The sequence below is a fragment of the Bos indicus genome, chromosome 1 (assembly GCF_029378745.1).
Source record: "Bos indicus isolate NIAB-ARS_2022 breed Sahiwal x Tharparkar chromosome 1, NIAB-ARS_B.indTharparkar_mat_pri_1.0, whole genome shotgun sequence".
Classification (NCBI taxonomy): Eukaryota; Metazoa; Chordata; class Mammalia; order Artiodactyla; family Bovidae; genus Bos; species Bos indicus.
Genome location: NC_091760.1, coordinates 86,952,461 through 86,967,944, shown reverse-complemented (window position 1 = coordinate 86,967,944; position 15,484 = coordinate 86,952,461). Strand labels below are relative to the sequence as shown.

Below are 15,484 nucleotides of genomic sequence, written 5' to 3'. Positions count from 1 at the left end.
TCTCACATGCTAGTAAAGTAATGCTCAAAATTCTCCAAGCCAGGCTTCAGCAATATGTGAACCATGAACTTCCAGATGTTCAAGCTGGTTTAGAAAAGGCAGAGAAACCAGAGATCAAATTGCCAACATCCAATGGATCATGGAAAAAGCAAGAGAGTTCCAGAAAAACATCTATTTCTGCTTTATTGACTATGCCAAAGCCTTTGACTCTTTGGATCACAATAAACTGTGGAAAATTCTGAAAGAGATGGGAATACCAGACCACCTGACCTGCCTCTTGAGAAACCTGTATGCAGGTCAGGAAGCAACAGTTAGAACTGGACAAGGAACAACAGACTGGTTCCAAATAGGAAAAGGAACACGTCAAGGCTGTATACTGTTACCCTGCCTATTTAACTTATATGCAGAGTACATCATGAGAAACGCTGGGCTGGAAGAAGCACAGGCTGGAGTCAAGATTGCTGGGAGAAATATCAATAACCTCAGATATGCAGATGACACCACCCTTATGGCAGAAAGTGAAGAACTAAAGAGCCTCTTGATGAAAGTGAAAGAAGAGACTGAAAAAGCTGGTTTAAAGCTCAACATTTAGAAAACAAAGATCATGGCATCTGGTCCCATTACTTCATGGCAAATAGATGGGGAAACAGTGGAGACAGTGGCCAACTTTATTTTTCTGGGCTCCGAAATCACTGCAGATGGTGACTGCAGCCATGAAATTAAAAGACACTTACTCCTCGGAAGGAAAGTTATGACCAACATAGACACCATATTAAAAAGCAGAGACATTACTTTGTCAACAAAGGTCTGTCTAGTCAAGGCTATGGTTTTCCCAGTAGTCATGTATGGATGTGAGACTTGGACTGTAAAGAAAGCTAAGCGCCGAAGATTTGATGTTTTTAAACTGTGGTGTTTGAGAAGACTCTTAAGAGTCTCTTGGACTGCAAGGAGATCCAACCAGTCCATCCTAAAGGAGATCGGTCTTGGGTGTTCATTGGAAGAACTGATGTTGAAGCTGAAACTCCAGTACTTTGGCCACCTGATGCGATGAGCTGACTCATTTGAAAAGACCCTGATCTGGGAAAGATTGAAGGTGGGAGGAGAAGGGGATGACAGAGGATGAGATGGTTGGATGGCATCACCGACTCAATGGACATGAGTTTGGGTGAACTCCAGGAGTTGGTGATGGACAGGGAGGCCTGGTGTGCTGTGGTTCATGAGGTCGCAGCATCAGACACGACTGAGTGACTGAACTAAACTGAACTGAATGGATACTTCATTTTACCACAACTGTAAATCCATTAGAAGTGGAAGGGTAAGTCACTCAGTCATATCCAACTCTTTGAGACTCCATGGACTATAGCCCACCAGGCTTCTCTATCTGTGGAATTCTCTAGGCAAGAATACTGGAGTGGATAGCCATTCTCTTCTCCAGAGGATCTTCCCAACCCAGGGATCAAAGCCTGGTCTCCTGCATTGCAGATGGATAATTCACCATCAGAGCCACCAGGGAAGCCCATAAATCCATTAAGCTTACCTTTATTACATAGTAGGCCTGCGTTTTCTCCTCTTCTCCTTCAGGAGGCAGCATAACAACAGTAAGAATTTCATATCTATTCTTCAGCTTATCAATTTTACTTAGCCGCTCATGAAACTCAGCACTAACATGAAAAGAAAAATTAAACACTGAAAAACAAACAATATACTTTTTTAAAGGACTATACTGTTCTTAGAGAAGACATCTGTATTTGTGTTACTACTGAAACAGTTTAAATAGGTTCTCACTTTGAAGTTTTACATTTCAGTTTGAAAACAGGAAATCAGTCCTGAATATTCATTGGAAGGACTGATGCTAAAGCTGAAACTCCAATACTTTGGCCACCTGATGTGAAGAACCAACTCATTGGAGAAGACCCTGATGCTGGGAAAGATTGAAGGTGAGAGAAGGGGACGACAGAGGATGAGATGGCTGGCTGGCATCACTGACTCCTTGTATATGAGTTTGAGTAGGCCCCGGGAGTTGGTGATGGACAGGGAAGCCTGTCGTGCTGCAGTCAATGGAGTGGCAAAGAATTGGACGTGATTGAGCAACTGAACTGAACTGAACTGTGAAAGGTCTCAGATTTCACCCTACTTAAAAGCTAGCAAGTTAGTCTGCCACTTTCATGGATGCTGGCAGAAAACACAAGATATCTGGGTCACAGAAAAAGGACTTTACCACTCATTGGCATACCAAGTAGCATGAGCTGCCTATTTGCATTGGTTCCCCTTGCTCTTGAAGTCACATGCAAGTGAGGAGGGGATCAAGTGGATGCTGCACATACAGTAGGTTTATGTCACAACTGAAGAACTCAAGCTTAGCTAATCCAAATATTTCATAATGGGAAATAAGCAAACATACCTAACCTTTGCTCCGGAGGGAGATACTATCTCTAGCCCCAAGGCTATTCACTATCCAAATATCCTTTAAAAGATAGTCCTATGCAAATCAAAACCACAATAAGATGTCATTTCACACCAGCGAGAATGGCTACTATCAAAGACAAAAAATAATAAAGTATTGGTGAGGGTGTAGAGAAACTGAACCTTTAAGAACTCTTGGTGGGACAGTAAAATGATGCAACCACTATGAAAAATATGGCAGTTCCTCAAAAAGTTAAAAATAAAATAGCCATATGATCCAGTCATCCTACTCCTGGTATATATCCTAAAGAACTGAAAATGGTTTTCAAAGACATGTCCGCACATCGATGTTCATATATTATTCACAATAGTTCACAATAGCCAAGAAGTGGAAGCAAGCCAAATGTCCATAGGCCAATGAATGGATAAAATGTGATACATACATACAATGAAGTATTATTCAGCCTTAGAGAGAAAATCTATCACATGCTACCTGGGTGAGTCTTGCAGACATTATGCTAAATACAATAAACCAGTCAAAAAACACAAATATCAATACTACATGATCCACTTATGTGAGGCATCTAGTGTAGTCAAATTCATACAGGCAGAAAAAATAGTGGCTATCAAGGGCGAGGGGAAGGGGAAAATGCAAAGCTAATATTTAATGGGTATAGAATTTCAGTTTTACAAGATGAAAAAGTTCTAGAGATCTGTTGCTCAAAAATGTGAAAATATTACTACTACTAACTATACATTTTTAAATGGTTAAGATAAATTTTAGGTGTTTTTCACCAAAAATTTTTTAAAATATGGTCCAGAACAGGATAGCTATTGCCTCTCCTCCTAAGGTATGCAGAAATATGAGAAACTTTTGGAGAATTATCTCCTGAGATTTACAGCCTTAAAATTGCTGGTTACTTTCTTCCTTTTATTCCAGTAAATTTATATTTTTAAATCATTTTTAACTTATTTTGTAATAATACTAATAATGCTAATATATGTACAGCAACATGGAGACTCATTTGCCTGCTTACAGCTTCATGAAAATAAGCCTTCTAACCATAGTGAAAAGAAATCTTCAACATACTAGGTTCCTACTCCTAAAGAAAGTTGATGGTAAAATATAGTAAGTATCAGAAGTTATAGCTTTGCTTATTTTTAAGTATTAATATTATTTCATCAGAAAATATTTACTCATCCTTTATGTGATTGTAAAAGACAAGCCTTGTTGGCCTTTCAGCTTAAGATGGTGGACCAAGCACAAACATGTCTCCTTCCTAAAACAGAAAATATTAAAAGGAAAAAAAACCTACCGACCACAGCTCTGGAAACAAGAAAGATAAGTTTCTTTATGAATGAAAAAATAGAAAACAAATGTGATATGATTGAGAGGAGGAAAAAAAGGAGATACAGAAGATTACGCAGAAATAAGAGCCACTTTCATGAAAGAAGTCTGTAGAAAATTTTTTCTAGAGAAAAGAAATTTACTAGAACAGATGCAAGAAAAAATACAAGATCCACACTGTTCCATAACCAATAAATAAACTGAACCAACAGTTCAACTGAACTAAATCTTCCTCAAAAAACTCCAGATGTCCAAAGGCTTTACCAGTGACGTGTTCGAAAATTCAAGATGTAATTCTGCTCTTTTACAAACTTACCTAGAGTATAGGAAAAAAAGAAACACAAAAATCATTTTATAAAAGTAGATGTAACCTTAATAACCTGATAATTTGACAAGGACAGGAGAGAAACGAACTATAAGCATAGAATGTAAAAATTATATAAAAATATTAGCAAACAAAATCTAGATACATACAAAATATAATATGTGACAGTTACATTTACTACAAGAAGGTAAGTTAGTTTAACTTTGAAAAAGCGATCAATATACAGTTTTCAATTATACTAACATTGAATAAGCTATATCATATCAATGACTGAAAAAAAATCACATAATAAAAGTCAACATTCATTTCTGATTAAAAAAACTAAAACAACCTCTTAGCAAAGAATGAAAATAGATGGGATCTCTCTTAATATTGTAAAAAGAACCTCAAAAAACACTATAGTAAACTTGATACTTAATGATAAAACAATGAACACTTTCCCTTTGAGATCAAGCACCTGCAAGACAAGGGTACCTGCAATCACCACTACTATTTGTCATTGAACTGGAGGTTAAATAGCAAGGACGATAAAGCAAGAACAAGAAAAGTTATAGAGGTTGAAAAGGAAGACACAAAACTGTTGTTTGCAAATGATATCAATTAAATACCTGGAAGGTAGAATCTACAGATCAACTGTTAGAATTAATAAAAGTTTAAGCAAGGTTGATGAATACTTAATGAAACCAACTGCATTTCTACATACCAGCAACAAATCAAATATGAAATGCTTTAAAAAGAGATAACATTGACAGTAACACTTAAAAAGTAGCATGTAATCCAGAAATAAATCTTATACAAGATAGGTGAAATCTCTAGGGGAAAATTGCTTCAATAAATGCAGCTATTGGGTATCCATAAGGGAAAGCATGTTACTGGACCCTTGAGCATGCGTGCAGACTCAGTTGCTTCAGTCATGATCGACTCTGTGCGACCCCATAGCCATAGCCCAATAGGCTTCTCTGTCCATGGGATTTTCCTGGAAAGAATACTGGAGTGGGTTGCCATGCTCTTTTCTAGGGGATCCTCCCAACCCAGGGGGTATCTTGGGTCCCCCTGCAGGATCCTGAACCCACATCTCCTGCATCTCCTGCATAGCAGGCAGATCCATAAGGGAAAACATGTTATTGAACCCTTACCACGAACTATACATAAAAATCAATTCCAAGGGAATTGGTGATCTTAATGTAAAATGATAAATCTGCAGAACAAGGAGTTAGCCTAAGGAAATAGAGAGAGAGAGAGAGAGAAGCATAGATTTGCTACTAAAATGTGGCCTATGTATTATATTAATCTTCCCTGGTGGTTCAAACAGTAAAGATTATGCCTGCAATGCTGGAGACCCAGGTTCAATCCCTTGGTCGAGAAGATCCCTTGGAGAAGGAAATGGCTACCCACTCCAGTATTCTTGCCTGGAGAATTCCATGGACAGAGGAGCTTGGCAGGCTACAGTCTATGGGGTCGCAAAGAGTCAGACATGACTGAGCATACACACACACATTATATTAATAGCCTTTTCAAACAAATAAAAAGATGGATATCCAAGGTGGTGGAGGGAGCAGTCAGTTCTTCTAACACTACTCATGTTTTCAAAATTCATTAGCAGTATTTTAAAATTCTAATTATTACCTTATATTTTGCCGTTCTTGATCAACATATCTTATTTGTGATGCAAGCATTGTTTTGTGAACCTTAATTTCTTCGGTCCGTTCTTCCATAGCTGTGTGTAACTGTTGTTTTCTTTTTTCCAGAGAAAGAACTTCTTCTGCCTTACTGTGAAGCAGTTCTCGAGTACGCTTAACCTCAAGTTTTAAAAGATTGTCTTCTATCATCAAATCCTATCAACATAACAAAATCATCAAATATTGAAACAATTATTTGTATAACCAATCCAAAATACGTTTCTTTGTTATTGCTACTAAAGCCAAACTTGAAAATAGAATTTTTTCTAATTTGACTATTTTCCAAGATATTAATTAGGGTTAAGTTTAGATTGCTCTGAGTCATAACTCTGCTTTTTCCTTTTAAGAGAAGGGTTTATAACTATTCCAACTTTTATTATAATGTAATTGTAAATTCAAGTTTTACTATTAATAAAAAAAACAAAATGAAGTTATTCCTAAAATTGAAAGTTACAATATCCAGAAAATATATGATGCCCTATGGATAAGAATTTTTATATTTTAAACTAATTCTACAAGATAAAGTATAAATACATTTTTATTTTAAAATAGTTCAATCATAAGTAGAATACTGAAGGAGAGTCATGAGTAGAATAGAGTACAGAAGCAGAAGAGATTAAGAAGAGGTGGCAGGAATACAAAGAACTGTACAAAAAAAGATCATAATGACCTGAATAACCACAAGGTTGTGGTCACTCACCTAGACTTGGACATCCTGAAGTGTGAAGTGGGCCTTAGGAAGCAGTACTACAAACAAAGCTAGTGGAGGTGATTGAATTCCAGCTGAGCTATTTCAAATCCTAAAAGATTAAGACTTTTAAAGTACTGCACTCAATACACCAGCAAATTTGGAAAACTTAGAAGTGACCACAGGACTGGAAAAGTCAGTTTTCATTGGAATCCCAAAGAAGGACAACGCCAAAGAATGTTTAAACTACCATACAGTTGTACTCATTTCACATGCTATCAAAGTTATGCTCAAAATCCCTCAAGCTAGGCATTAATAGTATGTAAACCAAGAACATCTAGGTGTGCAAGCTGGGTTTCAAAGAGGCAGAGGAACCAGAGATCAAATTGCCAATATGTCTTGAACCATGGAGAAAGAAAAGGAGTTCCCAAAAAAAAGAAAAATCTGATACATTAACTACGCTAAAGCTTACTGCGTGGTTCAAAACAAACTGTGGAAAATTCTTAAAGAGATCAGAGTACCAGACCACCTTACCTGCCTCTGAGAAACCTGGTATGCAGGTCAAGAAGCAACAGTTAGAACCAGACATGGAACTGACTGATTCAAAATTGGAAAAGGAGAATGACAAGGCTGTATATTGTCACCCTGCTTATTTAACTTATATGCAGAGTACATCATGTGAAATGCTGGGCTGGATGAATCACAAGCTGGAATCAAGATTGCTGGGAGAAATATCAACAACCTGATATATACAGCTGATACCACTCTAATGGCAGAAAGTGAAGAGGAACTGAAGAGCCTCTTGATGATGTGAAAGAGCAGAGTGAAAAAGCTGGCTTGAAAATCAACATTCAAAAAAGTAAGATTATGGCATCCAGTCCCATCACCTCATGGCAAATAGAGGTGGAAAAAACGGAAGCAGTGACGGATCAGATTTTCTTAGGCTCCAAAATCACTGCAGACAGTGACTGCAGCCATGAAATTAAAAGGAAAGCTGTTACAAACCTTACCTGGTGACTCAGTGGTAAAGAATCCGCCTGCCAGTACAAAAGATGTAAATTCAATCTCTGGGTTGAGAAGATCCCCTGGAGAAGAAAATGGCAACCTGCTCCAGTTCATGCCTGGGAAATCCCACAGACAGAGGAGCCTAGTGGGCTATAGTCCATGGAGTCACAGAGTCAGACATGACTTAGTAACTAAACAACAACAATGACAAACCTAGACAGTGTGTTATAAAAGCAGAAACACCACTTTGCCAACAAAGGTCCGTATGGTTAAAAGTGGTTTTTCCAGTAGTCATTATGGATATGAGAGTTGGACCATTAAAGAAGGTTGAGAGCTGAAGAGTTGATGCTTTCAAACTGTGGTGTTGGAGAAGACTCTTGAGAGTCCCTTGGACTGCAAGGAGATCAAACCAGTCAATTCTAAAGGAAATCAACCCTGAATATTCATTGGTAGGACTCATGCTGAAGCTGAAGCTCTAACACTTTTGCCACTTGATGCAAAGAGCCAACTTATTGGAAAAGACTTTGATGCTGGGAAAGATTGAAGGCAGGAGAAGAAGAGGATGACAGAGGATGAGACAGTCAGATAGCATCACCAACCAATGGACATGAGTTTGAGCAAGCTCCAGAAGTTGATGATATACGAGGAAGCCTGGCTTGCCGTACGTAGTCCATGGGGTTGCAAAGAGTCAGACATGGCTTAGTGACTGAACAACAACAGAGTACTGACACAAGATCACACTTAATAGATCAATTTTCAGAAGAGAAAGCCCAGAAAAAATACTCCAGAATATAAGATTTTACTATTGCAAGACAAAGCTTGTTATTTAGAGCAAAGATTAAACCCCCATATCTCATATGTACCAGAAATAAATATCAGATGAATGAAAGAACTTAATGTAAGAGATGAAACCAAATGCAGCCACTAGAAATAGTAAATATTTTTAGTGTGACTAAAAAGTTTCTAAGCATAAAAATTATATAGGGAAAAACACTTAAACATATGATGTTTAAAAAAAGTTTTATGGAAAAAAACTGAAGAGAAGTTTAAAGACAATGGGACAAATACTTATGAGTTAATATACGAAGATCTTTTCCCAAGTATTTTAAAAACATAAACCACCTAATGGAAATATATGCAAGAAAATGAACTAGAAATCCAAAAGAAAAATTATAGAAAATAACATAGCAGAAAAAATGCTTAAACATTTCCAATGAAACATAAATATTTTAAATTTTATGCTTAAAATGTTTTAAAATGTTCACTAACTTTAAAATGCAGGATTCTCTGGTGGCTCAGATGGTAAAGTGTCTGCCTGCAATGTGGGAGACCCGGGTTCAATCCCTGGGTCGGAAAGATCCCCTGGAGAAGGAAATGGCAACCCACTCCAGTACTCTTGCCTGGAAAATTTCATGGATGGAGGAGCCTGATAGGCTATAGTCCGTGGGGTTGCAGAGAGTTGGACACGACTGAGCAACTTCACTTCACTCACAACTTTAAAATGCAGACTAAAAACAATGAAACACTATGTTTGCCCATCAAACTAACAGGAATTTTATACAGTATATTATCCAGCCCTGGTGGTGGTGAATAAAATAGAATGCTTATACATTGCTGGTGGAAGTATTAATTGAACCTTCTAGAAGGCAAATGGTTTGAAAATAGTTTCAAGATACTAGAAATATACATTCTTTTGAACCATAATTATACAGCTAGAAATTTATCCTAAGGAACTATATGAACAACTGTACAATGAAATACGTGCACAGTACATGAGAGTACTATCTATAATAGCCAAACACTGAAAATATATATATCCAAAAATAGATGGTAAAATAAATTATAGGAACTTCATGCAATGGGGTGTAGGAAGTCTTTAAAGATACTTAATGTTTAGAAAACATGTATCATATATTTTAAATTTTTTGAATACAATATATAAATCCATTTTCTTTAAAAGACTGAAAGACGATAATATACTATAACACTGCTTATTATCTGTACAGTGATTATAGTAACTTTTTTTCCTTTATAATTTGGTATATTTAAAATTTTTTCTACAATTAGCATGAAAGTATTGGATTTTAATATTATATATAAACATGACTTTATTGCACCTGTTTTAAAGCTTTGGCTTTAGTAAGTTCTTTCTCTGATCTGTCATTGAAGAGGGTTAGTTCATTTATTTTGGTCATGAGGGACTGTTTTTCATCACGATATTTACTATTTGACTTCTTGGTAAAGTAAAGATCATTCTGTAAAGAGGAAAAAAGGTACATAAATACATATTTTAAATAACAATATTACATGCATGACACATTGAATTATATGCTCCATTAAATATTTATAATAATCAGATTTTTAAATCTCACCCCTTCATACTCTGACATCTCTAATAAGATGTACATGGATATTCACATATAAACACTTTCATTTTTATTATTTGTTGATGTTTGGGTTCAGTTTGATTTTAGTAATTCTAGGAAATATCATGTATGATTACCATTCAAACTGAATTATTAAGTGATTGCCATTTATGGGAAGACATGGGAGGGCAGAGTTCAAGTTTTGTTTAAATATAGGGTTCACCTTCTGGATTTCATCATTTGATTCAACCCAAGCCCCAGAAGGTAAAAATGTTAACAGTCTGAGAAAGCAAAGGGTTTTGGTTAACTACAAGCTCTGGAATTAGACGGTCTTAATTACTTATCCGGAGAAGGCAATGGCACCCCACTCCAGTACTCTTCCCTGGAAAATCCCATGGATGAAGGAGTCTGGTAGGCTGCAGTCCATGGGGTCACTAAGAGTCGGACATGACTGAGTGACTTCACTTTCACTTTTCACTTTCATGCATTGGAGAAGGCAATGGCACCCCACTCCAGTACTCTTGCCTGGAAAACCCCATGGATGGAGGAGCCTGGTGGGCTGCAGTCCATGAGGTCACTAAGAGTCGGGCACAACTGAGCTACTTCACTTTCACTTTTCACTTTCATGCATTGGAGAAGGAAATGGCAACCCACTCCAGTGTTCTTGCCTGGAGAACCCCAGGGATGGGGGAGCCTGGTGGGCTGCCGTCTATGGGGTCACACAGAGTCAGACACGACTGAAGCGACTTAGCAGCAGCAGCAATTACTTATCAGCCATCCAACGCCAGTGGGCAATCTATTCTTCCTTAGTTTTCTCATTTCTAAAATGGAGATGATAACAACACCTACCTACCACGGCTGTTGTGGAGGGTTAAAGAAGTTACTGTAATATGTGCAACAATGTTTGACACAGAGAAATGTAGTTATGATTATTATGTATATAATCACATATTGCTGAAGAGAAAAATGCTAGATAAGATCTAATTCCATCGACTGAATGAATGGGTCATACATACTCATCAGTCTTCCAGCTTTATACAAGTTTGCATCCTCCCTCCCTGGTCAGATGGTAAAGCGTCTGTCTACAATGCGGGAGACCTGGGTTCAATCCCTGGGTTGGGAAGACCCCCTGGAGAAGGAAATGGCAATCCACTCCAGTACTATTGCCTGGAAAATCCCATGGACAGAGGAGCCTGGTAGGCTACAGTCCATGGGGTCGCAAAGAGTCGGACACGACTGAGCGACTTCACTTCACTTCCCACCCAGAACTAGAATGAGGTTTGCTCTCTTTGTCCTCCTTAGTCCCTCTTAGGGGACCTAAAGCAAAAAGTTTCTAGTGCCAAGATCTCTCTCCCTTTCCCCTCTCGCTTCCTCTCTCCCTTGCTTCCTCCCTCCCCTACCTTTCTCACTGCCTGTATTTCTCTGAACAATCAGAACCTAAGATTGAAACAAGACAGTAAGATTTTTTTTTCACATAAATATATGACTTCAAAAAATTAACTTTTAGAATTAAAATATTAATTTAAGGTAATTTTCAACTAGAGGAAATTTGTTTGTTATTCAAAATAAGAGATGGAGTGGCATGGGAAAGAGAATATAGAATGACTTTACAATCTAACACTACTATCGAGAAGATAAAACCTTCATTAGAAAGTTAACTAGCTTTAATATCTTTAAAAATTCACTTGTATGTCTATTAATTTATTTACTTCTCTGTCAAAACCAGAGTTGGGATAGGCATAAGTACTAACCTACTGCATCATGGACAAAGCCCCACGGTAGTTAAAATGGGGAGCATTAGAACCACTCTCACACAGCAAAACAGACACAATTGAGTTAGCATCAAAAAACACATCCAAATATGAAAGTCATCCTCCTATCATTCTATAGCACCAATATTCTCATATTCTATGTAATTAAAACAATACCATTTATTGAGAACAGACTAAATGCACTGTTAAGATACACATTGCTTCTAATTCTCCCAAATGTCCTAAAATAATATCAAATTTTTTTTCCATTTAAAAATGAGTAAACTAAGACTCAGAAAAGTTAAAAAAGCAGTACTGTGCTGTGCTAAGTCACTTCAGTTCTGTCCAACTCTATGTAACCCTAAGGACTGCAGCCTTCCAGGCTCCTCTGTCCATGGGATTCTCCAGGTAAGAATACTGGAGTGGGCTGCCATGGCTTCCTCCAGGGGATCTTCCCAACCCAGGTAGTTAGGTATAACCTTGACATTCAAAACCAGTTCTGATTCCAAAACATGTGCTCCTATTATTAAACCAAGGAAATAGTCTTTTAAAAATTTAATCAGGCTATAAACCACTCGAAACCAATATTTTGTCATGTTGAATTTTTTTTTTCTTTCCTAATTTAAAAAAGTAATAGCTCCCTTTCACCTTTGTAGCCCTTAAGGAATTCAGGGCAATTTTTCATTTAACCACTAGAGGACATTCATCACTAGCCTTTCCAGCTGTTCAACATTTAAAATTGGAGTTCTCCCCCCATTCAGATCCATGCTTTCAGGCCTTCACTCTTGCCAGTTAAACATTAGCATAGGTTCTATATTACATAGGTTCCCGTAACACAGGTTTTATATTACCATAAACATATTAAAGTACCTAAGGATGAAGAACATTTTTAACCTTATTAACAAAATAGAGTCATATGAAATATATAACTAAGTAAATATTTGAATAACAAAAGAAGACCCATAAAAGAGCAGCTTCTTTTAGATGCCACTTCAGTGATAAAAAGCAATCAAGTTATTATGGGAGACACATAATAGAAACTAGAACTTATCAATTTTTTAAATCATGTACCATTTAAGACTATTTTTAAGTCACATGGACCAAGGATCAAATCCTCGCTGTGAAATCATGAACAAGTTACTTAATCTGTAAAACAGGTAATAATATCTTCCTCACAAGACATTTATAAGGATTAAATGAAATAAAACACTAAAGACATAGACATAGCATACAGCAAATGCATAATCAATGGTAACGTTATTTTCATATTTCATATTTCATGAATTTCTCATATTCATATGAGAATGTAAGCACAGAAATACGGGCATTAGTTCATACATTTATTACATATGTGGGTAGCTTGGCAATCATCCTATCCAAAGTCAGTCTTAGGAACATGTTAACATAAAATGACTAATAATTAGGATATTTGAAGCATAAAAAGTATTTTAGCTAAGTTACATGAAGCTTCTTGATCTGTGTTTCCAAAAGGCAAAGTGCAGATTTTTTCTCTTCCAATGTCTTCTGAAGTTCAACAGTTTTTGCTTCAAGGGCTTGTTTTTCTTCTGAATTAATGTCTCCCTTTAAGCGCGACATTCGGCGTTCTACTTGCTGAATGTAAAAATCCTGTTACAGGTTTTAAAGAACGTTAATAGGGAGAAACAGTTAAAACCATTTTTTAGATGCAAACACACTGTAAATATTTTCATGAGTTTGGTCTGATGTCATCATTTACTAAAGTCACTTTAACTCTCTAGTGATGAAGTCCTTCTTACTCCAACGGGAGAAACAGTAAACTATTCTTCAACAACCAGAGTATATGATAATAACACACACTAATCTTAGAATATAATAGAGCAGTTAGGTGGGTATTTATTGTACTATCATGATAGAACATCAGTAAATCTACTAGGTTTACATGGACATGGATTTTGGAGGGTATTTTTCTACAGAGTACAAAAAAGAGGCACAGATTGTTAGCCATGAAAGGCTCAAACACGATGAAATTTTAAAAAATATTTTGAAAATTATACTTCAGCATCTGTAATTCTGAGAAATTAAGAATATATAAGAGGCAAAAATTAAGATGTAGAGATGGAGGACATTAAACAATTAACATGGGACAGAATACGATAAAGAGAACCAAAAAGGAAAACTTTAAAAATACTTTTAACCTATTGGTCCAGGGACAGGGGTGGAGAGGCTGATGTATGCATAACATACAGTTTTGCAGGGGTTTTAGGAATTCTTTTTGTTGTTTTTTTTGGCTGCACCATGCAGCATGTAGGATCTTAGTTCCCTGGCCAGAGATGGAACCCACACCCCCTGCAGTCTGTAGCATCTGTCTATGCCAACCTCAAGAGTTCATAGAAATCTTTTTCTTAGGACACTGCGGTATCTTGACCATCACAATTATGACAAATCAGTATGAAGACATTCATAAGAGTAACATCTACCTGAGCGTACATAATTTCTTGCTGCTGCAAGGTTTCAAAGTCCAGTTTATGTAACTGATGGTTGAGGTGCTTTAGAGAAGAACGGGTTCCTTCAATTTCAGATACGAGAGCTTTTTCTTTCATTGTTTCAGTCTGTAATTCCTGAACTTTCTTAAATAACACATCTTTCACTATGTTCAACTGAACTTCTACTTCCTGATAATAAGAATAACAATGATTAATGTAATATAATACCTTTAAATGTTTTACTGAATGAATATTATAATTTAGGGGCTCATCAATGAACCCTTATTTTAGCCCTAGAGAGTATAAAGCCCTTCTTACAATTTCAACACATTCCCAACATTGCTTGTAGTCTACTCTCATCCACTATTCCTGTATCATATACCTTGATATGTCATTTACCCTGTGTCACCTTAGCCTTAGAACTTGACCATTTTTCACTGGTTTCTTTAGAATATAAAATACATTGAAGACATACAGCTTATAAGTTCCCAAAGTTTACTAAAGTCTTGAAAATGTTAAGGGAAGAACTCTCCCACCTTCTTTTCAGCACTATTCAGTGGTGAGCAGATAAATGCTTAACCACCAGGTTTGTAATAGATGGGAGGTTAGGAGGAAGAGGCTGATTTCCATAATTATTTATATTCCCACTAAGGCCAATTTCAAGCTACTCACATGATTCCTCTAAATTCAAAGCTGGGAAGAGATAGGCAGTTGCAGATCATTATGCAGTATATCTACTATACAGATATAAGAGTCGGACACAACTTGGTGATTAAACAACACCACTATACAGATATGATAGATGTTAGTAATTTTAAGTAACCTTAAAAGCATGCTGCTGCTGCTGAGTCGCTTCAGTCGTGTCCGACTCTGTGCAACCCCATAGATGGCAGACCAACAGGCTCCCCCGTCCCTGGGATTCTCCAGGCAAGAACACTGGAGTAGGTTGCCATTTCCTTCTCCAATGCGTGAAAGTGAAAATTGAAAGTGAAGTCACTCAGTCCTGTCCGACTCTTAGCAACCCCATGGACTGAAGCCTACCAGGCTCCTCTGTCCATGGGATTTTCCAGGCAAGACTACTGGAGTGGGGTGCCACTGCCTTCTCCAACCTTAAAAGCATAGACAACAGTAAAGTGTAGAAAACTAATTTAGAAGTGACATGTGCTGAGTACTTTTTACTTTGTTTTTAATATAATTTATTTAATTGTGAGTCTATATAATTTGATTTTTAATAGTAGCTACATTTAGCAGCTGACTTATAAAATTCCAGAAAATTTAACTATCAGCTTTTGTGAGCTGGTAAGCACTGGCACCAACACACTACTGGCACTATTCCTTACTCACATTTTGCCTGCAGCTGACTTCCCTACCTATGCAGCCCACTAGGAAACAGAAACCAGTACCCCAGTTTCACTTCTCCCGTCTCAAGAGGCAGGTCTGTCTTGACCTCAAAGTGT

The 15,484-nt window shown here is 37.0% G+C and overlaps 1 protein-coding gene across 1 annotated transcript in view; it reads right to left on the bottom strand.

Annotated features, from left to right (window-relative positions):
* Positions 1-15,484, bottom strand: part of CCDC39 (coiled-coil domain 39 molecular ruler complex subunit) — a 52,364-nt gene that overhangs the window by 15,440 nt on the left and 21,440 nt on the right. The window contains exons 10-14 of the mRNA XM_019959271.2: positions 14,022-14,216; positions 13,027-13,191; positions 9,566-9,703; positions 5,703-5,911; positions 1,538-1,661 (exon numbers count right to left, since the gene is read on the bottom strand). Coding sequence (XP_019814830.2) covers positions 1,538-1,661; positions 5,703-5,911; positions 9,566-9,703; positions 13,027-13,191; positions 14,022-14,216 — 831 coding nt within the window. The remainder of the gene's footprint in view (positions 1-1,537; positions 1,662-5,702; positions 5,912-9,565; positions 9,704-13,026; positions 13,192-14,021; positions 14,217-15,484) is intronic.